The sequence below is a fragment of the Triplophysa dalaica genome, chromosome 18, assembly GCF_015846415.1.
Source record: "Triplophysa dalaica isolate WHDGS20190420 chromosome 18, ASM1584641v1, whole genome shotgun sequence".
Lineage (NCBI taxonomy): Eukaryota > Metazoa > Chordata > Actinopteri > Cypriniformes > Nemacheilidae > Triplophysa > Triplophysa dalaica.
The window spans coordinates 15964996-15988463 of record NC_079559.1 but is presented as its reverse complement, the minus strand read 5'-3'; the positions used below and the strand labels follow the sequence as shown (position 1 = coordinate 15988463).

The 23468-nt window shown below is 34.4% G+C and overlaps 3 protein-coding genes and 4 non-coding genes across 7 annotated transcripts; 5 read left to right on the top strand and 2 right to left on the bottom strand.

The window, feature by feature from the left end:
* The first annotated feature begins 4392 nt into the window (after window positions 1-4392).
* On the top strand, window positions 4393-10765 carry LOC130407010 (chromaffin granule amine transporter). The gene is made up of 15 exons (XM_056729633.1): window positions 4393-4489; window positions 4680-5022; window positions 5193-5251; window positions 7860-7943; window positions 8295-8387; window positions 8499-8588; window positions 8677-8720; window positions 8805-8865; window positions 9061-9156; window positions 9420-9498; window positions 9682-9733; window positions 9890-9953; window positions 10049-10168; window positions 10407-10540; window positions 10632-10765. The coding sequence occupies exons 1-15, from the start codon at window positions 4393-4395 to the stop codon at window positions 10737-10739; spliced, it is 1524 nt and encodes a 507-aa protein (XP_056585611.1). The 3' UTR covers window positions 10740-10765.
* A 1018-nt stretch (window positions 10766-11783) lies between these two features.
* On the top strand, window positions 11784-15090 carry tti2 (TELO2 interacting protein 2). The gene is made up of 7 exons (XM_056729892.1): window positions 11784-12667; window positions 12774-12960; window positions 13113-13205; window positions 13304-13488; window positions 14088-14231; window positions 14337-14493; window positions 14952-15090. The coding sequence occupies exons 1-7, from the start codon at window positions 12042-12044 to the stop codon at window positions 15027-15029; spliced, it is 1470 nt and encodes a 489-aa protein (XP_056585870.1). The 5' UTR covers window positions 11784-12041; the 3' UTR covers window positions 15030-15090.
* Window positions 15091-15133: 43 nt separating this feature from the next.
* mak16 (MAK16 homolog (S. cerevisiae)) lies at window positions 15134-20076 on the bottom strand. The gene is made up of 10 exons (XM_056729893.1): window positions 19916-20076; window positions 19557-19606; window positions 19339-19448; window positions 19172-19236; window positions 18878-19029; window positions 18721-18775; window positions 18219-18293; window positions 18034-18138; window positions 16246-16311; window positions 15134-15650 (listed from the first exon to the last, which is right to left on the bottom strand). Exons 1-10 carry the CDS (start codon window positions 19928-19930, stop codon window positions 15447-15449), a joined length of 897 nt encoding a protein of 298 aa, XP_056585871.1. The 5' UTR covers window positions 19931-20076; the 3' UTR covers window positions 15134-15446.
* A 426-nt stretch (window positions 20077-20502) lies between these two features.
* Window positions 20503-20605, bottom strand: LOC130407348 (small nucleolar RNA U13). The gene has a single exon (XR_008904610.1). It is a non-coding gene; the product is annotated as a small nucleolar RNA U13 (small nucleolar RNA).
* Window positions 20606-21478: 873 nt separating this feature from the next.
* Window positions 21479-21579, top strand: LOC130407350 (small nucleolar RNA U13). The gene has a single exon (XR_008904612.1). It is a non-coding gene; the product is annotated as a small nucleolar RNA U13 (small nucleolar RNA).
* Window positions 21580-22063: 484 nt separating this feature from the next.
* On the top strand, window positions 22064-22161 carry LOC130407349 (small nucleolar RNA U13). The gene has a single exon (XR_008904611.1). It is a non-coding gene; the product is annotated as a small nucleolar RNA U13 (small nucleolar RNA).
* A 483-nt stretch (window positions 22162-22644) lies between these two features.
* LOC130407347 (small nucleolar RNA U13) lies at window positions 22645-22742 on the top strand. Its single transcript, XR_008904609.1, has one exon. It is a non-coding gene; the product is annotated as a small nucleolar RNA U13 (small nucleolar RNA).
* The last annotated feature ends 726 nt before the right edge of the window (window positions 22743-23468 follow it).

Here is a 23468-nt window from a genome sequence, read left to right as displayed (position 1 = left end):
AAAGCATGTAGATATTAAATTTAATCATTGTTTGTATTAAGAAGTAAATATAAAAGTACTATTCTGTCTTTTTGACTAGTGTCCTCATGTCATTCCAAACCTGGACCCTAACCTAACCCTAGATTAAGAAGATATTTTGAAGAACGTTGGTAAACAAAACAACATTGGACCCCATTTATTTTCATTGTATAAACACAACTATACAACTATACTTTTAAGGGTCATGCGATTTAATTTTTTTCTTGTGAAACATGTCAAAAATAAACTTCATAGGACATTTGATATGCTAATTATCATTAACTTTATTATAGGTTCAATGGTCTCTGTGTGTGTGTACTGATATGTATCATATGTGAGGACTTAATGTCCCCACAAAGATAGTAAAACCAGTAGATTTTGACATTGTGGGGAAATTTTTAGCTCCTTAAAAACAGCTTTTAAATCATACAGAATGATATTTGTTGAAAATTGTAAAATGCAGAAAGAAATGTGTGATTATTAGGTTTAGGTGTTGGGGTAGGTTTAGGGGATAGATTATGTCATAAGCCTGATAAAAAAACATTGGAAGTCTATGGATTTCCACATAAAACATGGAAACCAGTGTGTGTTTGTGTGTGTTTATGTGAAACAGAGTGGGTGCTGAACATAGGGCAGGTGATGGAAGCTCACCCCCTCCTCTTCATACCCTGAGGCGATTTACAAAAGCCAGCCGTGTTTACACAAAGCAGCAACACCAGACTCTTACCCTTTTGTATACAGTATGTGTGTGCAAACTCTGCAGATATTTTTGTCATGTTTTGATTGCATGATCAGATTTAGTGCTCGGTTTTAATATGCTATTGTGTGTTTTCTGTACTTGGATATTTGAATTGCCAGAAATGGCAGAGGGGAAAGGTTAAACTGGTTGAGTCATTTAACATTTTCCATAGATGTTCAGTGGCTGAAAGGATTAACATTACGTAGAAAACTGAAACTGCCACAGGCCAAAATAAGATTTTCAATCCCAGCATCACACTACAAGGGTTTAGATATATTTGTAATTTTGATTTGAAATGTACGTATGTAACTGAAATTAATTGCTGCTGTCCTTTCTGCATCATTTTGTTTAATAAATCATTATTATAAGACACCCTTTATGTTTGTTACTGGGTTTTGCAAAAATATGACCGTTGAAAAGTATTAAAAAGTGCATGGCAACTTTGACAACACGGTACTTAATTGTTTAAAAAGTGTAGTTTTTTCCATTTTCTGAAAGACTGGGACAGCAGAGTTTTTTAAGCATGATAAAGCTCACATCTCAGTCTACTGCTGACTATTTTGGATCAAAATCCAAAACTTCTAGTTGTTTAATCTCAGAACGTATCAGTGATATTGTTGTAGCAAAAATACAAACCCGTGCAATAAGATTATTAAACTAACATTGTTTTTGTTATTCACATAACAGCTCATTTAGTAATTCATAGATAATACTAACTCCAAAGGATATGGGACCGAATGAAAAGAGAAGAAGAAAAAATAGCTCTCGTCTGCCAAATGCTTAAACGTAAGTTTCATTCTTTTAGCTTGAGGAGACTCAAAAAGGGTTCTTTAACGCCTTCATTTACTTTAAAATTGGCAATATTTTGCATATTGACAATCTACAAAAATTTACATAATTTGCCACTGTTACAAAAAAAAACATAAATGTAAAAAATTACAACCATTGGCCTCCTAACAAAATCTATGACATAAAATAAACTATGTCATAAATATTAAATCTTTCATCTTTAATACTGTAATCGTTCAAACTGTAAAGTCATCAATATGTGTTTCTGTTGATTATCATTGAGCTCTATTGACAGACAATGATTTGTACAGGCAGTAGAGGAGAGCAGCCGCCGGCTGCTGATTGGGTGTATTTATGCTTGATGAGAGATTGCAGATAAGGAGTCGTTGTGACGAAAAGAAGCCTTCAGGTCATTCACCTAGCCAATAAAGAGCAACAGATGCACACAATTACTGCCCCAGTGACGTAGAGTTTGACTGTGTGTGTGTGTGTGTAGACTTCTTCCAAAAGACATCGGCCCTTTCATCAAATCTCATGCAGATAGAAGTGGACACAGAGACCTCCCTTACTCAGGCAATTCAACAAGTGACCGCTGCGTCCACCACACCTGCCCTGGACATACTCTGGTAAGATCAGAGATTATGCATTCAAAGGTAAGACAAGTTCAGTGTTGTCCGTCTATAATTTATGGGAGATCAATTATTTCATGATGTAGTATTATCAACTTTTAACAATGTTGTGAGAGGCTGATTGTGTGTTTCTTTTTTTTATGGTGTCAGCAACTGGCTGTGTGTTTTATTGCTATTATTAAATTTGCACAGTCTTTAAAATATATTATTTATTTCACTTACTACTGTAGATAGTTTGCAAAATAACAAAGTGCCCCTGTGACAAATATTTCTCACATTTTGCAATGAACAATGTTTTTCACGACACTTTTTGCTTATTTAACTCCTTAAACTTGACCTTTTGTCATGTTTTTGACATTTGTTTAGCAAAAGAACTACTTCGAGAGCTTGATTGATAGCTCAATAACATAGAAGAGGGAAAAAATGTAACATGTTTAAGAAGGTGTCAGTTAGCAAATAATTGTGTTAACATATGGATCAGTTTTAATTATATTTATATTTATGTGTTTATACAAAAGAAAAGAAATTGACGTAAATGAAATCAAAATGCAATCGAATGCCTTTTCTTCCTAAACAAATCCGCTAAAAGAGATTGAAAGTCAAAGATAAAAGATGCCTCCTGAAAAGCTGAGACAGTTTCTTGCATGCCCTACAGCAGCTGTAATCATATCATTGAAACTGGGCATAAAAAATCACACAGCACATAATTCTTCACTAGAACAAAGTTCTCATCTAGAAAAAATCTGTCCTCAAGCCCCTTAAACATCACAAAAGACTGAGTACAGTAACACAACTCCATTTTGGTTTTGAGCCCGCATATCACTCAGTTATTTTTTCCTTCCAAAGCTTCCCAAAAAAGTTATGTGGCCCTGATTTTGTCCATTGGGAGTATCCTGATGACCAATAACATGTAGTCATCATTTAAATGTAGTCATCAATTATTGATTGGTTAAGCTGTTTTGGTCTTTTTTATTAAAGTTGGTACATTGAAAATTTACATTGACATTTAGTCATTTAGCAGACGCTTTTATCCAAAGTGACTTACAAAGAGTTTAGGGAGCAATAAAGAAGATGTCATACAGGAGCAATAAACAATAAGTGAAAAATTCAGAGTGAAGTTTGTGCTCAGATTTGTCAAAAAAATGTTTAGTCTATTATCAACCCATCAAGTTCAAGTATGTTTTTACGTATACTTTGTAATGTAAGTATACAGTACTAATACAGTACAAAGTTGTATACTTGTAAGTGTACTATTTCAATGCTGATTGGGACTTAACTGGTGTTGGAGTTTTGATTGTATACTATATAATAAGGAACACATAGATATACTAAAAGTTTACTAAAGTTCAATTCTTGTAGCACATTTTCTGGTTTATGAAAGAACACTTTAAAGTACAGTGAAATTATTGAAAATAGGTCAAATTGAGGGCTTGTAATTAATTGCAATGATTACACATAAATACAAAATTAATATGCACAGTACACAGATATATTATGTTAACACAAACGTTTATTCTGGATGTGACTTACCGCGTTATTTGTTTGACAGCTCTAGTAAAAATATCGAATAGGCTTCTTATACTAATAAACTATTCTAATATAAGTAATTTCTGAGAAGTACATCAAAAGTAGACTAAAGAAGAATAACTTTCTTATTTAAGTAAAAAAAGTACTAATTGCTAATAAGCTAAAACCTAATAAGTATACTTGAGTAAACTTCTTTTTACATGGGTTGTTTAACATACAACACTTACATGAAAATAAAAATAAGTATGTTTTCAAAGTGCTCTAGATGGCATATGTTTAGCATGCCATATAGTAAAACAATGGTGCCAAAATGAAAAAAAAAATGTTGACAGGCCCTTTACTGGCTAGACTGGGGGGGGACAATCACATTTTCTGGTTGGGCAGATATATAATCCTAGTACATTGCATGAATAATTTTGACATTTTTCTGTGATTAAATTGACGGACAATTCTTTCATAGATAATAAAAATAATTATGTATTTAGTAAGTATTTGATCATCGGTATTAAATTATCAGCTTGATATCCTCGGAGGGGCTCTCCAAAAATCTGGGGGTCTCCCAAGACCCTACCCTGACCGTTGGGTTATAAATTAGGCTAAGCATTTTTAGAGTGTATGTATGTTGTGCTGATTTGTAGTGTTACTGTGTATGCAGTGACCGAGGTGGATATCATGCCTTCATTAAACCCTATGAAATGGATCAGGGAGAGCAGGGGCTCCCATCGTCTGGTGCTTGTAGTCGTATGTGTGGCCCTCTTACTGGATAACATGCTTCTTACCGTTGTGGGTAAGTAAAATCACCACACAAAAGCATACAGAATAAGCATAGAGACCAAACAAACGTCAACTCCACTCAACTCAACGTTCGAAAACCCACCCATGACATTTACTTGCTTACCTCTGTCTTAACCTCTGAGCACACAGTAAAGAGAGTACGGTATCATCCTCTTCTGATCCTCACCTTTTGTTCTTACCAGTTCCCATCATCCCTACCTTCCTGTATGCCATCGAACATCAGACGCAGAACCGCTCATCTCTCACCCCCTCTGAGTCTCCATCAGACTCCACACAGCCCACCTACGCCTCTATCCTATCTCTGTACGACAACACTTCATACACCATCAGCAACGCCAATCTTTCCATCTCTTCTGCTGCACCCAGTGCTGATGGAGGTCCAGGGATCCACAATAGTTCTGCTCCGGGATGTAAAGAGGACAGTGAGTTTTTGGAGGAGGAGAATGTTAGAGTTGGGTTGCTGTTTGCCTCCAAAGCCCTGGTGCAGCTCATTGTCAACCCTTTTGTGGGCCCTCTGACAAACAGGTATTATAAACTTGATAGTTATTTACCTTTACATTGCTTTGATCTTCAAAATGGCTGGTACTGGCTGTGAAGTCTAAACACAATTAAAAATGAATGGATTTATACGTGCTATATGAATAAGTGCTTTTGTGTATGCTCAGAGAAAATACTGTGTGATGCTCTTTTTAAAGGATTGGATATCACATACCAATGTTTGCTGGATTTATCATCATGTTTGTCTCAACAATAAGTAAGTCATGTATGTTATATTAAAGACAACAGTGTCATATTTGGGTCGTTCTCGCGAAGCCAATGAAATGTCATGACATTAAAGATTTATTTATAAAACATAATTCTGTAACACAAAAAATTGTCATAATGAACATAATTGTGTTCTCTACTTTTGACAAAGCCACATTTTAATATAGGAATGACTTGTTTATGTATTTTATTGCTCTTTCTGCTGAAATTCTTATTACCATATCATGGCCTGAGTATGTTGTAATTTAAAATCACTGCACTCTAAAAATGGCTGGGTTAAAAAAAAACAATTGGCAACCCAGCGCTGGATAAATATTGGACAGAACACATGCTGGGTTAAAGTAACCCAGCACACTGGGTTTCACATGTTAACCCAACATGCTGGGTTACTGAAAAAACCCAAAATGTTGTCATTTTAACTATTCATGTGTTTAATTCTGGGTTGTTCTTGCTGGGTTATTCTTAATTTCTTCTGTAATTCATTGTCAATCAAGACAATTGACATTTATTTTTAAAAAATTCATTTGTATTTGACTGTAAAAATAATTGTTAAGAAATGTTTTAACTTTTACAGCCAATAACAGCAATATTTTTAGATTTGCATGATTAAAAGAAAATGGTTTAATTATAATAAATAAAAATGTTTCATATCAAACATTAACAAGCATTATAAATAACATTAAAAAAAACTAATAAAAAATCTCCACAATATGTAGCAACAAATGTCAATTAATAAAAATAACCAAATACATATAAATTATGTATAATACATTATGAATTACACCCCTTAATACATTGAGAAACCACACGTGTAGCAAATCAACTCATTAAATACAGGCTACCACACTCGTCTTTCTTTATCATATGCACAAACCTTGAACTGTTTGGTTTAAAACCGAGGGAGCAATATAATTGACCGGCCGCTTAATAGAGTGGACACCGAGAGAGGCGTTCCTGAACCGTGAATGCTTGACCGCGCTCGCGGGGCACTCGCCGGTTTGACTCAAATTTTGTTAAATTCTCACTAAAGTTCATAACTTAGCTTACATGTGATAGGGTGCACTAAAATTGTATTAATTCGCATTGTCGCGCATGTTCACAGGACTATGCGAGTCAGTTTATATCTGAGGTAACAGTTGCTGGTCGTCAAAATAACATCACTAACGTTAGTTAAGACTTGCAAAATGTAAAATATTCTGCCCATTTCAAGAAATATTCCCTTAAAACTTAAAAAACGTACATTTAAATTGCTCCAACCAGTGACTTTTTCCCTTTGTTCTTTATTAAAATGAAAGTTGCTTAGTAGGCCTACACTCAACGACTTCAGGGCGATAAACGCGCGAGACTCTTCAAATAACCCAGCGGCAGAAACAACCCAGCACATTAACCCAGCGGGTTTAACCCAACACCTTGAAAACTAAAACTACCCCAAAAGCTTTTAACATGTGGAAAAATAACCCAGCAAAACAACCCAACGTACTCAACCCAGCGGTATGGGTTAAAAGATAACCCAGCCATTTTTAGAGTGTGCTAATTCAAATATATAAAACAAAAATTGGATGTTCTACTGATGTTCTTAAATGACAAAAAATGAAGGAAAAAGAACATTGACAGAATATTCATTTATAATAAAAATAAAGACAGTGGAAAAAATAAATGTCCATGATTGATATAATCAACCTTGTAACATTTTTAAAGGACTGTTTCACACATGCAAAGATATTTCCATTAAGTTGATTTTATTGGAAGGAACACGTCTACCAGTACCTTTAAAAATATAATCTGTTAACCTTGTAGTTTTTTGAAAGTTAAAAACTTAAATTGTCTTGTCTTGAGACTTTTTTCATTCTCATTACTAATACAGGTGGTTTTCTGCATTTAAAAGAACGCTGCAGGTATAATTATTATATAAAATAATAATATAATATTAATTCATTCATTAATGTCTTATTATGTATGATCCAAAAAAACTTTACGCTTAGACATAGGCATAATGCTTAGGCATAATGGCTTTGCTTTTTTTTTGTTTTTATTGAAGCAAAAGGAAATTTGTTGATGCAAGTGTTTTTCAGAAAATAATGTTTTACATATTGAAACCAAGATGGAGTGAGAATCACCCATTCAGGCAAAGTTTCGAGGTTCAGGAAGGGTACCAATGCAATGCTTTTGATTGTTTCAGATTTTACAATGGAAAACAAATGATGAACTAATGTCCAGTAATACTCAAACTGTTTGTTGTAAAAAGTTAATAAAAAATGCCATCATAACCAAACAATGAAAAGTTGCAGGTCAAGCATCAAGCAAAATGTTAACCATCACTTATAGGCTGAATATAAAATGGTCAATTTCGTAAATGCATAAACAACAGAAGTCTTTATTAACAAATACTAGGCCTGTGACTTTCTAGTGGCAAACCGCTGACTCGTTGCTCGTAAAGATGTTTGATGTAATATTAATCTGATCTGTCATATCTTTTGTGTTGGTGAATGTGAGGGTTATATATGGTGAAACTTCAGATGGCTTTAGTTTTATAGCTTACTGTTAGTCCTTTAGTCCAACTGAAATCAGCTCTAAAATTTCATCTCGCTTCTTTGCAGTGTTTGCCTTCTCAGAGACTTATGGCTTGCTGTTTTTCGCCCGTTCGTTGCAGGGAATTGGGTCTTCCTTTTCTTCTGTGGCAGGTAGAGATATATGGATTTTAGAAATACTGTGAATATAGATATTTTGGGACAGTTTTACAGTCATCTCAATGTCAGGAAGTGTAAGAAATACCATATACTGTTACTGTGTATAACTGTGTACAAGTTTTTCTGCATGTTGTGCGTGTGTTGGTGGGTGACCAAATGTCCCCACAAGGAATAGTAAATATACTAACTGATGCTACAAATGCAATGATTTTTGTGAGGGTTAGGTTTAGGGGCGTGGTTAGGAGAAGAGGATAGAAAATATCATTAGGTTAGTATAGAAAACACATGGATTATCCACAAGGATACCAAAACAAATCTGTGTTTGTGTGTAAATCCTTTCCGTAGGTCTTGGGATGCTGGCCAGTGTGTACACAGATGACAATGAGAGGGGAACTGCCATGGGAATCGCACTGGGAGGACTTGCCATGGGAGTACTTAGTCAGTTGCTCTAGTTTTAAACAGTCCCCATATATTTTATAAAAAGTCTAAATTATAAATATACCTAAATAAACAGAAATGACTAGCTTTAACATTGCATGTTTTTTTTAGTTGGAGCGCCTTTCGGCAGCGTTATGTATGAGTTTGTTGGTAAAATTTCTCCCTTCCTTGTCCTTGCGTTCCTGGCTCTTTTTGACGGAGGTATGATATGGATTTTTGTATTTCATACATTCCAGCATTATGGCCTGTTACATTTATTCAAAAAAATATTTTCTCATTTCAACACTAGCCCTACAGCTGTGTATTCTTCAGCCCTCCAAAAAATCTCCAGGGGTGAGTCTCTTCACACAAATTCTGAAACATGAAAGTCACACAGACTTACAGTCATACAGTTATTCATATGTGTTTTCTCTTTAGAGCGTGGAAGGAACACCATTGCTTACCCTGTTAAAGGATCCTTACATCCTCATTAGTGCGGGTGTGTGTTGGTCATATTCTGCTCATATAGAGTTAAACTATTAAGAAGTATTCCTTTCTGGTAATTGTATGTTTGGCTTATACTGATGGCTGTATGTTTAAGGATGTGAAAAGCTAAAGCGATTTGTAAATTAAGCGGAAGAGGAGCTTAGTTGAATGAACGATGCCTGAGATTACGGTTTCTCTATAATTACAGGGTCATTGTGCTTTGCTAACATGGGAGTGGCTGTATTAGAGCCCACTCTTCCCATCTGGATGATGCAAACAATGTGCTCACCAAAATGGGAGCTTGGTAAGAAATTCAGCCCTTTATGTTATTCTATCAGTTTTTAATGTAGTGAAAGTCGTGGCAGCGTCACAAATGCATTTGACTTCTCAAGAAGATCTTTAATTGTCTTATTCAGTTCAATCCACTAGTATGAACTTCTGATAGGTTGGGAAATGGCTCCTAAAAGATTCCTGGTGTTTCAAATGCCATTAGTTCTCCTGCTATAGAATATTTCGCAATGTATTTGTGAATCTCATGGTTATCTGAATGTCGTGCTTATATTGCAGGTATGGCTTTTCTACCAGCCAGTGTGTCTTACCTCATTGGGACGAATCTCTTTGGTGTACTGGCCAATAAAATGGGAAGGTAATGTTTTTCATGTGCAGAAAATTATTTTACTTAAGAATACATGTGTTACATTTATGGTGAAGAATGAGTGACAAAGACAGTACAGTTATAAATAAGTAAAAAATACATTTATAAAATATTGATTAAAGCTTTGCTTACATTCACAAGATATGCATCATATAGAAATGTGTCTTTTATTAGGTGGTTGTGTTCCATGATTGGGATGCTTATAGTTGGCATCAGTCTTCTTTGTGTGAGTATCTCTTATCCTCTTCTAATGCAGTTGTAGTTTAAATCTTCTTCAGGATTTTTCTATGCTTGAACCAGAAGGGCAATCATATTTACAGATCATATAAAAATGTATAAGGGTGGTTATGCTGATTATAACAGTGAGTGAATTTCGTTTTAGGTTCCCTTTGCCAAAAACATCTATGGGCTAATTGGTCCTAATGGAGGGTTGGGATTTGCCATTGGTGATTATGATTTTATCTATTCTAATTCTGAAGGAGAGAGAGAGAGATCTTCTTTAAACATATGGAACTAAACTTATATATTTTGTGGGTTATAGGAATGGTTGATTCTTCTATGATGGCTATAATGGGTTACCTTGTGGATATCAGACATGCCTCTGTCTATGGGAGTGTGTACGCAATTGCTGATGTGGCACTTTGCATGGGCTTTGCTACCGGTAATTGCACCTGTATTCAAATTTAATTACAATAACAGATTTTTATTTCATGGTTATTGTGGCCAAAATAATTAATGTATTATCACAATATCTATCTGATATTTAAAAAATGAAAAAATAATGCAATCAGTCAAATTCATCTTTAATTTGGTTTACTCTGTGTTTTCTCTTTTTTGGCCAACAAATCACACTTAAAATGAGAGAGAGAGTTTTTCTTGACTTCGTGTTCATTTTGCAGGTCCATCCACTGGAGGGGCCATAGTAGGAACAATTGGCTTTCCCAATCTTATGGTGATAATAGGCATTATTAACATCCTGTATGCACCTCTTTGCTTCTTTCTCAAAAATCCTGCTGTTCGAGAGGAGAAGATGGTGAGACCTATGTATCTCTATAAATAATTCAGATACTATGTCACTGACATGTTGTGAATGTTTGATAATGATATGACAATTGTTTCTCGAGGCTATTATAAATCAAGAGTGTCCAATGCGAGTCAAGAGCTACAGAACTCAACGTGAGTGCAGAGAATTTCCACTGAGTGATGAGAGTGAAGAGGACACAGAAGAGTGACATATATTCACAAAGGAATCATCAAGCCATGCCAGCAGCCCGGATTCAAGTCCTACAAGGTTTTAATGATTCATATTAACTTTCCATATCCTCCAATAATTTTTGTCCAAATTGTTTGCGGTTACTTGAATGTTATTGTTTTCTTGTTGTTGTCTACTTGTAAATTATTGTTTACCTTTGTCTTATCTCTTGCTAGTGGTTTTGAATGAAATAAAAGTGTAATTGTTTTCATTTGTTGACATTTCATTTTAGTTTGTCTATACTTATAAGAATGGTCAATCACTATTATAAACACATATAAATGTATATTTGAATTTATTCACTGCGTGATTCATTTGTGCTTTTGTTCAAACTGGACAATATCTCCCATGACGCAATAGCAATTTCCTCTGGATGAATCAAATATTATTGAATTTAATCACTTCAATTTCCAAGTTGAAAGAGCAGGAAGTTGTGTAAGAGAGATCTGACTCGTGATTTTCTTGTGTGGTCAATAGATTTAAACCAAACACAAATTAATAACCGGGTAACAAATTTCTAAGCTTTCACACCTGAGTAAACAGACTGAGATGTGACAATTACAAGAGAATATTCGCTTTTTTGTTTTGGATAAAAAACCTTTCTCTTATCTGAATATCAACTCCATTTAAATTTACAGCAGATATTAACCCATTTTGTCAGACGCCCCTTGACCCCAGATAACCTTAAATAAATATAAACCTTACATTAAAAAATTAAGATTTTATCATTTTTATTAATTAAAAATCTTTGAATGTTTTTTATTATACACGCAACAGTATAGTGATTGAAATAAAATTGAAATAAATTATTTTATTTTAATAGATTTTAAATTATGTATCAACTAAATTAGCCTAATTAAAACATAATGTAAGTGTTTCATTTTTGTTTAATACATAGCATTATAAATTCTTTATTTATTTTCAGTGCACTTCCATGTTGCACCTACAGGGATCTGAGTAATTTTTCCGCGAGGCATCATCGGAACTATTATTGTTTCAGTCAAGTTCTGGGGAAGTATTTGACAGTTACCTCTTAAACAACATGCAGCCTGTCGTCTGAAAAAGGAAATGCCTAAAACAAGTCATTTTGTTGCGATAGTGAACAATTCCAATGTACGACGTGTTATAAATACTACATTTAATATATAATATGACAGTTTAATGCACACTTGCGACGCATGAAGCAATATTGCAGGATATGTTAAAAGTTTGTCATCAATATCATTGGTCAGCAATATAATCTTTCTTCACGGTGGTTCGTTTGTTGTTCAAAACCAGCGTAATGGATCTGGCACAGATTCTCCAGAAGATGAAAATTAGAGAAAGTTTGACCCCATCCGATTCCTGTTCTGTGACCGCCGTTCTGGCCCACATCTGTGAGCGATTTAAGGTGAAAAAAGAACGCATGCTCATCCTGGAGGAAACAGCGATGTTATTCACCCTCGCTCCTCTCGACTGGCTCTTTCCTCAACTCAACACCGATTTACGCGAGGCGTATCTGGGCTTATCGAGCTCGTTCACGGGATACGCAATCCTGCCGGTGTGTGACACGGACAGCGGCACTTTACCTGCCAAGAGTTATGAGGACATACCTACCAAAGTTCAGTCTGTCAGTACATCATTACTTGCGTTATGTTTGCGGATGCAAGCTTCGGTGGAGAAACGAAGCAATCCACATGTGAAGTCTCTAGCTCAAGCATTTGCCCCCAGCTTGTGTATATTCTCCATCACTCACTTGCAGGAACAGGCATGGACCAGTGTTGCTTCCAGAAACTGTGCTTTACAACTCCTGTCATTAGTTGCGGGAATGACAGGAAGCAGATCGGTACAGGAGCTGCTGTCAGGAGGCGAGGACAAGAAAGGAGTTTTTGGTCCAATATTGGACGGACTGCAGCCAGAACTGACCAAGTGAGTACTATCATCATCATCATCGCACTATCACTCACTTTAAGCATCATGTTATTGTTCTTCTGTAATGAATTAAGTAATTCAAGGTTTTCTTTATTATGTACAGGGAGCGCTGGAAGCGGAACCAGGCTGTAAAGCATGTGTTCTCATGGATGCTGGTGCAGATTGGACGGCCATGGTTGAGTCAGTACTTGGAGAAGGTGTTTCCTCCTGCCTTGCTGATATCTGATGATTATTGCACAGAAAACAAAGTATTGGGCGTGCACTGCTTACATCACATTGTTCTCAATGTGGTAAGTCATAAACCAAGGATATTCAGCCAACGACTGATGACTTTGAATGATGATTTCTTAAAATGTCTAAGTATGGTTTACCACTGTAAGAGACATCAAAATCTTATGACATCAATGTCATTTATGATTTGTGTTGTATTTTCTTCATTTAGCCAGCAGCTGATCTGCGACAGTACAATAGAGCTCAGGTGCTCTATCACGCTCTCTTCAATCACTTATACACTTCAGAGGTTTCACTCATGCAGGTAATACACTCTCATTCACTCGTGCACGTGTCAAATATGTGAGTATTTATGTAAATATCATGATACATAATATCCTCTCTTGTGTGTCTAATGCTCAGGTTGTGTTGCCTTGCCTAATAGACCTGATGGGAGTCATTGAGAACCCCCCAGCTAATGCAGGGTTACCGCGGAAACCTAATCGCTTCGATGATGTGCTTCGCCTCATCTTGACATACATGGAAATGGAGCACAAGCTTGACCTTCGTCGTGTGTACGCCAGCAATCTTGTCTTATTTATTGAAAGGTGAGGCCTAATGGGTTAATTTAGTATTCTGTTAAAGCAACAGTTTAGCCCAAGAATGAAAATTCTGTCATCATTATCTCACCTTCATGTTCCGAACCTGTATTAATTTCTTTGTTCTGTTAAACACATATTTGGAAGAATGTTTGTAATCAAACAGATCTGGGGCAATATAGACTTCGATAGTTGGGAAATTACTATGGGAGTTAATTGTGCCTCAGAAATATTTAGTTTTGTACATTCTTCAAAATATTTTGTTTTGTTGGACAACAGAACAAAGATTTTAAAATAGCTTTGGAACAACTTGAGGGTGAATAAATAAAGACAGAATTTTAATTTTTGGGTTGAACTGTCCTTAAAATGGCCAATTAAGAATATATTGTGGTTGAAGTTTGTAAGAGGTAGTTCTGCACCACTAATAATAATTGTTTCCAAACATATACTTCGTTTAGCATTATGCAAACAACATTTATTCTTTCAGGTCTTACATTATTAGCATAACGTTTCTAAAATTATTCCTTTAAATATCTTAAAAGCATCATTGGGGTCATTTTGTTCATCTATTGTTGAAGTAGTGTTCCAATATGTACATTTTATGTTAGGATGGGTGTAGTGATTATTCGTCACTTGAAGAGGCTAGAAAGGGTTATCGTGGGATACCTGGAGGTCTCTGATGCTCCAGAGGAGAAAACCAGACTGAGTATCTTGGATGCTCTGCAGAAGACACTAGAGATTGCTTGGCCACGGTAAGGAACTTGAAAGTAATCTAATCACAATATACTGAATCTTCCCAATCTCTTATTGTATGTATTTCACTCGTACGCAACAGAATCTTTACTTTAATTTTGTAGAATGGAGAGGAGGATGGGTTCTCTAGCACAGAGTCTGCTGAGGTTTCTGGTTGATGTTTCATCAGAGTCAGTCCCCCAAGAGCTGAAGGAACAGCTCATGAGCAAAGCGTCACATTGTTTACTTCTGCTTAACCACTGCTCCAAAGGCAAAGTGCAGGTACATCAAATGTTCAATTGAGCAATGTTGTGTCCAGAGTACACCAGAGTAACTTTAACTTGCACAGCTCCTGGTGATATATTTTTAGTTTCCTGTATCTGTTTAACTGAAAATACTGTTGCCTACATTCTGGATGGCAGTAGTGCCGAAAATAATTAGTTTTACAAGGTATATGGTTAACACTTTACAATAAGGTTGTATTTGTTAATATCAAGTTAATACATTAGCTAATTTGAACTGATAATGAACCATGTAGTTTTCAGCATGTGTTCATTGACTAATATTAAAAGATACAAATTTTGATTTTAACAATCTACTGATAAATGTTGAAATATCATGAACTAACAGTGAACAATACATATTCCAGATTTATTATTAGTTCATGCATTGACTAAATGTTACAAATACATCCTTATTAAGTATTGCCAAAAAGTTTTCCATTGTTTCCTTCTCTTTAGACTCTTCTTCAGGAGGTGGATAATACTTGTGTTCCTGACCCTGTGCTCATGTGTATCCAGCAAATCCCTGCACCTTGAAGACAACCATCAGATAATTTGGCAAATTCGAGTTAGCATAGCAAATCTGTTTCAGTGATAAATTATGATGGACAGTAACAGGCAGCACAAGAAATTCAGAGACATTGTTATTATGTTACCTTCGTATTATGTGCAAATTTCCTGATATAGTTTTATTCTTATCATCATAAATGTGTGCATTTAAACATTGTTTAAGATTGTCCATTTTGACCATTATTTTATGAACAGCAATTTCAACTAGAAAGCAATCGAATTTTACTCAAAAACATTTAAAAAATATGCACTTTACAAACAATGGCTTTCTGTGTGTACATATCCATGGATCAAAACACAGTAACTATTGAATACAGATGTTTTATAAAGACAGTTCCACGGTTAAAGGAAAGCGTTGTTGTGGTGTGACTGTCAGTTTAATCTTTATGTAGTCTTGCTTTTCTGAGAAGGTTCTGTCTCATGCTCGTATTCTATCTCCACATAAGCCCGTTTCTTCCTGACAGGCCCTTTTAGTGGAGCTTTTCCCTTTGACTTCGTCCTGCTCTTCTCCTCCTCCATCTCCTCTTCTGTTTCCTCCTCTTCACTTGATTCTTGGTCCTCATTCCTGTCGTCAAGGTTTTTCAGCTCCTATAAATAGATAATGCAAGTATACATATTTATTTCCATCACGTTTTAAGGTACAAAACTATTATATTGTGTGTCCAGAGCATCACCTTTGGAATTACACGTTGTAAAAAATGACAATTCTGTCATTATTTACTCACCCTCAAATCTATAAATTCCTTTGTTCTGATGAACACAAAGAAAAATATTTGGAAGAACGTCATTTACCAAACAGATCTCATCCCAAATTAACTGCCATTTGGGGGGATGTGATTCCAAATATTTTTATTTGCATTCATCAGAACAAAGAAATTGATACAAATTTGAGGTTGAGTAAATGATGACAGCATTGTCATGTTTGGGTGAACTAGCCCTTTAAGAAAGCAGTGTATAACATGCTGGTTCTAGGTTCTAATGAGAGGTTTATGTTTGATGCTTTCTAGCATGCACAAAAAGCTAGACAAAATGCATTCTTCAAAATTGGACTGTTTAAAGTAAAAGGAAAAAACTGCATTATGCATGTCGACATTCAAAGCAGCAAAAGTACTTCAAAGGGGATGAATTCACACAAGATCCATATATTCAACTATTTTTAAATGTAAACTTTTTTAAACCATACCTCTAGATCACTGAGATCACTTTCCTCAAAGTCATCATCAGCAACATATTCTCTTGTCCCAGATTCCTAGAAAATTGACATGTGTGATTAAGTAAGGGATAATGTAATGGAAGCCGGCTGTTATCACAAATAAATCCTGACACTGATCAGGACTTGATGTGAAGCCGAGGAAAATCTGTTTACTTAAGGTTTGAAGGAAAGAAACTACGTTCAAATGTCACAAACAGTAAATTTGGTTTTATCATTTGTAAATATAAAGTCATATATGTTGTTTAAAGACATTTTTTTACAAATTAAATATAAATAAGTCAAAATTATTTTGCTGCATCCGGATTACAGTGTGTTATTAGTTTTGAGAGGTTTTTACCTGCGAATAAACAACCTGCAAATGTTGCAACTGACCAATCAGAATCAAACATTCCAACAAGTTGTGTAATAATAAAGAAATAAAACCAAGCAAAGTTAGAAAAGCTTTAGGGGATTTACTAAATGTACATGTTTTTTCTATATAATAATCAAGGTTTCATAAAATATGCAATGAAAATATTATGGTGTTACAATTTTCTTCCACCAAGTAATGTAGCTCTTCATAAACTATTCAATAAGGTGAATGCCAAGCAACCTGGATGCAGCAAGATGCAGTGAAGTAAAACTCATGTAATGGAGCCACAGCTGTGTGTTTCTTGAGTAATTTACAAGAGCTTCAAACACAGCTCTATCACTCCTAATAAAGGACTCGAACTATGCAAATTTATAGAACTTCTGAGTGTGTGAGCCCATGTCATACTACCGTTTGATAATCTATGCCGTATTATGCAGTGTCCTGACATATGTGACCCAGTTTAAAGTATCAAAATCAAGTTATGAGAGGAAGAACATCAATGTTTGTATTTTAGCAGTAATTTCACTATAATTTCACTATTTTAAACAACCTTACTCGATAATGAAGATATCAAGTTTTAATACACACAATGTTCTTTACGTAACAGGGTTTTCCTGCACAGAAATGGTGGCGGCTGTCTCCGTCAAACTTTGTGCTGCCTCAGACTCTCCCCAAAATGATGTTGGTTGTCTTGACAAAAAACACTGTGTGTATTCTGTCAACAGACTGTCATTTATAACTGCAGTTGAGGCGGTGTTTTGTTATCAGTCCAGTGAGGCAGCAGAGTTACAGTACAAGAGCTAATAGGAGCTTTATTTCTTTTAAAGGTTTATTCAATTAACATGGCATACTTCATTGTCATATTTTAAGCTGTGCACTTGGCTCTATGAATCTGCGTTATACTGTACAGAGTTTGCCAATATGAACGTAAATTGTGATCAGAACGACTCCCAAACAAATGAATCCTTTAACCCGATTCGTTTAAAGTGTTGAAACTTTTCAGTCACTAGCGAATACAAAAGATAAGTAAATCATTCAAAATTCAGTGAAACAAGAGAACGCAGGATGTGAATAAGATTTGCTCATTTAGTGGTTAATTTAGTTGGCGATTGAGGGCCGAAAAGTAAGTTGAAAAGGATTAAAAGCATTTGATTTAAAACATTTCTGTTTGGTTGAATAAAAGTAGCGTTTTTCTACATTTAAAGGGATGGTAGGCTTACAAGTGCGTGTTTGTACAACTCAAGGTAAGGATGGCATCACCTCCACCTCATTTTGCGCCAGGAAAACCATGCATTATGTAGAATTTTTGATTTTATGTAGAAAACCGTAAATCACAAGAAAAAGTTTAGCTATGTTAAGTATGTGACCCAGTCTGTGAAAACCCAAAGCTGACATAAAAACAATACCTCTTCATCCTCCTCATCTTCCTCCGATTCAGATTCACTCTCCTCGTCCTGTTTTTCCATGGCTTTATCAAATGCATGAATGGGGAAGTTGTAGATGTCTCCATACTAAAATGAAATCAATGAGGCTTTTACTGATGTTGCAGAAATGCAGGAAAAAGATTTGATGCCACAAAAGATGTACTTACAGTTCCTTGTTTTAAACGTTCTAGCAGTTCTTTCTCTATGGCATTTTCTAGCTGAGCAGCGATAAGAGCTTTTTCCTGTTAGAAAGGGGAAGAGTAGGTAAAACTGGTCATTTACATTTCAGTATAAACTACAAATCTAAAAATAAGATCAATTTAAAAAGGAAAAAAGACTGAGTTAGGGTTGTGCAACCTCTCACTAGTAACTAGAATATATAGAAAGTAAGGTTTGCTTTAATGAAATGAGCAAATCTGTATATAAAAAATTGGTTAGCGACATTCAGACACCACCCGTCAACTACACCTACATAAGATCTGCATAAATACAACGGTAGTTAGATTAAGACTATAACTACAGTCAAGACAATAAAGCACCTTTGATAAATAAAATGTTATTTTTTAAGTAATGGTGTCAGACTCACAGTTGAGATCTATTTCTGCTCCAAAACACAGGTCTAAAAAGAGTTTAACAAGAAATGAACAAAAAGTACTGCCAATGACCCACCTCTCTCCTCTTTTCTCTTCTTTCTACTTTTTTGCTGAGTGGAATTAGTTTTCTCCTAAAAAATAGCAAAAAATGTAAGTGTTTGTGTGTGTATTCATGCATGCATTAGACACATAACATCAACCAAAAACATAAATCACTGAAGGAAGGGACTCACTGTCTTTTCAGCGTGAGCTTGCGGATTCGAATGAGATACTGCGTTATCTTTGTTAACCGCTGTTTGCATTTGTGTCGGAGGTATCGCGGCCAATAGATGAGGTTCTCATCAATTTGTTCCAAGGCCTTTGCATAGTTTCTATCAAGTTTCACCTGATGAAAAATATATAATAAAGGGTTTAAGAAGAGTCTCAAACTTTATAATAAACATTAATACTTTATTATATAAACAAGATTTAATATTTTACTGTGTTGATGTCAAATTATCTTTTTTGCTTTTTACTGATGTTCATACCTTCTCCCACATGCGACCAGGGAATGCTGCCCTCTCAATAACTTTCATGTACAGATAACTCCGGCCTAAGGGAACGCAACACACACTCATATTATTACATATTAAAATTATATAAATTCTTACAAAAATGAGGTATGAAGAAGTTTTCTTATTAATGATAAGCGTACCTTTTTCTTCTCTTACAGTAGCATACTGACTGTTGGCAAGAGGACATGAAGACCGATTACAAAGTCCTGTAATGTTGTATTCATTTCGACAGAACTGTTGAGTTTTCGTTCTTCACAAATTTGGAGAAAGCAGAAGGTTAGATTATTCTGAATGATAAATCTAGATTAAAAAAATCTTTGTAATTTCTACAGTTCAAAGCACAACATCGTTTACTTACTTCACTTTGTAGGAACAAAAACTCTTATTGCCGATAATGTCCCATATAACCTTAAAAACACATAAATCAAAGTCAATATTATGTTCGGCAATCAAAAATGTTCTAACATTTATAATGCGAAATTCTGTCACTGCCGCTAAATTTGCCTTGAAGCATGCGGTACCGAACAAACACAAAACCATCAAAAACATTATATATAAATATCTTAGGACTGTTGCAGTAACGTATATTATAATCAACCAACCAATCATCACCGGTTAAAAATAATGATTTATTGTAAACGTTAAGTTACATATCACACATCCATGTTGTCTTAAAATTTTGTGAACGCTCATTTATATATTTATAAGTTTACTTACATCGTCGTGCTGCATTCTGAAACCTTATTTGAGCTGCAACCACTTTATACCTTATTCAAGCCACGAATCTGAAGCTATTATTGTTTACAGCAACTATTGCAATCAAACCGTAACCACATGGAAGCAACAGGCAGCGGCCATTTTCTTGTCATCAGTAGCTTAAACGGCTTCTCGCGAGATGCATGATGTCGCGATACTTTGGTTCGTCCCCAAAAACTTTATTTGTATTTCGGAAAATACAAAAAGATTTATGCTGCCAACCGCATTCAAAACACACATATAGAATCCAGAATAAAAGTTCAATATATCAAAAAACTATATATTTTGATAAGCGTGTTACAAACGAATGTTAAAACTAAAAACTGAAACTTATTGTTGAGACGTTCGGTCAGATTAAAATAACGTTAATACTCTACAATTTTAAACTCAAAGTAATCACTTACGTGCAGACATTAAGAGAACTTGCCATATAATTAATTAACATATTTTAATGAGAAATAAACTACATATCTCAATAACTTTTATATTGATTCAATATATTACATATTTTGTAAATATGTAAGTTTTTAATTAACACTTTGTGTAGTGATCAGACGGTCAATGTGCACTTCGTAACAAGAAAGGAAGGCAGCACATTTCACAAACAATCGTGATTAGACCAATCATCATATGTACTAAACCCAGAAGGATCGGATTGAAGCTAATGCAAAGATTCGGTTCCTTTTGAAACTGATGCTTTCTGCATGATGGTCACGAATTACACAACTGGTTTTCTTTTTAACATTAAAAGTCTAATGTTATATAGAATTAATTGGTTCAGTTTAACAACATCTGAATAAGACAACAAATATTTATTTGATGTATAACGAGAAGTTAGTCAGTTTTTAATTATATTCATGAGAAGGGCATGCTGGGATACTTAGGGTGGACGTTTGTTATTTAACCCTTCACTATCCAAACACCAAGCTAGTACTCAGCATGGTACTCACTCAGCATTCGATGTTGCTAAGTGTTACAGACACCAACAGGGGGCAGTTGTTCAAATGTAATACGAATGGATTTTTACGGGATCTAAAAATGGCTTGTTAAAACGAAAAAAGGATTGTAAATTTCCATTACATTACACAATCCAGTCTAGGTTTAGATCTGGATCAAATCGTCAGTTTATGTTGTTCAAACCTTTTTGGAAAGATTGGGATAGCTTTAATTAATAAAAATCTGGATTTGTCAAAATTATACGGATGCCAGCAGAAGAGATTAAAGGAACAACAACAACAACAACAAAAAATACAACATTGTGTTTAGACAGTGACAGGTTAAATTACAAGCATCCAATTAATATCTCCCAGCATGCCCTGTCATGAATATAATAAAAAACTGACTAACCTATTGTTCTATCTTAAATAAATCTAGATTTTGTCTTATTTAGATGTTAAACTGAATAAACCTATTCTATATGACATTAGACATTTAATGTTAGAAAGAAAACCAGTTGTTATTTGTAACCATCATGCAGAAGCATCAGTTGTAAAAAGAACAGATCTTTGCATTCTTCCTTCATTGATCCTTCTAGGTCATATGAGCATGATGATGATTGATTAGTTCATGAGTATTTATGAAATGTGTTGCCGTCTTGTTAAGTTTTGCACATTGACCAAATGATTACATCAGGAAAATCTGTTTAAGAGAAAAATATAAATTGCTTGTGTCAATAGTGAAATTATAATTGCAAGTTTTTATGATTTAAGTAGTAAGTCAATAATGTGTTTGAGATAAAGCTTTTAATCAAAGCAAAAATATATCTTAATCTGTTTTACTATCTATACAAAAATTATTTCCAGGATTTTGGTGTGAGAAGGTAAAGTCCCAGTGAAATAAAAAATTACAATTCTTATTTTTTCATGACATATTGCAGCATTTATGCCTGCAGTATGCCCCTCTTATGAATATAATTAAAAACTGACTAACCTATTGTTATATCTTAAATAAATCTAGATTTTGTCTTATTTAGATGTTGTTAAACTGAATAAACTTATTTTATATGACATTAGACATTTAATGTTAGAAAGAAAACCAGTTGTTTTTTGTAACCATCTTGCAGAAGCATCAATTGTAAAAAGAACTGATCTTTGCATTCTTCCTTCATTGATCCTTCTAGGTTATATGAGCATGATGATTGGTTTGTTCATGAGTATTTATGAAATGTGCTGCCATCTTGTTACGTTTTGCACATTGACCATCTGATTATATCATGAAAACCTGTTTAAGAGAAAAATATAGATTGCATGTTTCAATGCTGAATTTTTTATTGAAAGTTTCTTTTTGTAAGTACAGTGTCAATGATGTGTTTGAGATAAAGCTTTTAATCAAAGCAAAAATATATCTTAATCTGTTTTACTATCTATACAAAAATTATTTCCAGGATTTTGGTGTGAGAAGGTCAAGTCCCAGTGAAATAAAAAATTACAATTCTTATTTTTTCATGACATATTGCAGCATTTATGCCTGCAGTATGCCCCTCTTATGAATATAATTAAAAACTGACTAACCTATTGTTCTATCTTAAATAAATCTAGATTTTGTCTTATTTAGATGTTGTTAAACTGAATAAACTTATTTTATATGACATTAGACATTTAATGTTAGAAAGAAAACCAGTTGTTTTTTGTAACCATCATGCAGAAGCATCAGTTGTAAAAAGAACTGATCTTTGCATTCTTCCTTCATTGATCCTTCTAGGTTATATAAGCATGATGATTGGTTTGTTCATGAGTATTTATGAAATGTGCTGCCATCTTGTTACGTTTTGCACATTGACCATCTGATTATATCATGAAAACCTGTTTAAGAGAAAATATAGATTGCATGTTTCAATGCTGAAATTATTATTGAAAGTTTCTTTGTGTAAGTATAGTTAATGATGCCTTTGAGATAAAGCTTTAAATCAAAGCATAAAACTATCTTAATCTACTTACTATCAATATAAAAATTAATTCCAGGTTTTAGTGTTAGAAGGTAAATCCAGGGAAATAAAAAATTACAATTCTTATTTTTTCATGACATATTGCGTTATGCCTGCAGTATAGGGTTTATGCCTCTTATGAATGTAGCCTTATTAAAAACAGACTAACCTATTGTTCTATCTTAAATAAATCTAGATTTTGTCTTTATTCAAATCTAATTTTGGATATAAAAAAAAAACTGGATACACAGCAGATAACGTTATACATTGTTTAAATGTGGGTCACAAAGTGTAAAGTATCATATCCAGAGGCTAGATTTTTTCCCTTGACATTAGGATGTTTTCTCTTGGCATCATCCATAGTATGTTTTTTTTTGTGAACTTGATTACTTAATGCACGTACTAATGTGTGATTTAAACATTTGAATTATTGTGATATTGATTGTTGCATTTCATATACTTAGTAAATATATTATGTGTCTTTCTTAAAAACAATATTTAGCCAACAAAAGTAAAGACATTTTAAATATATGTATGAAGCAATGTACTTTAAATGCTTTTACAGTTGAGCTATACACCTAAGAACACATA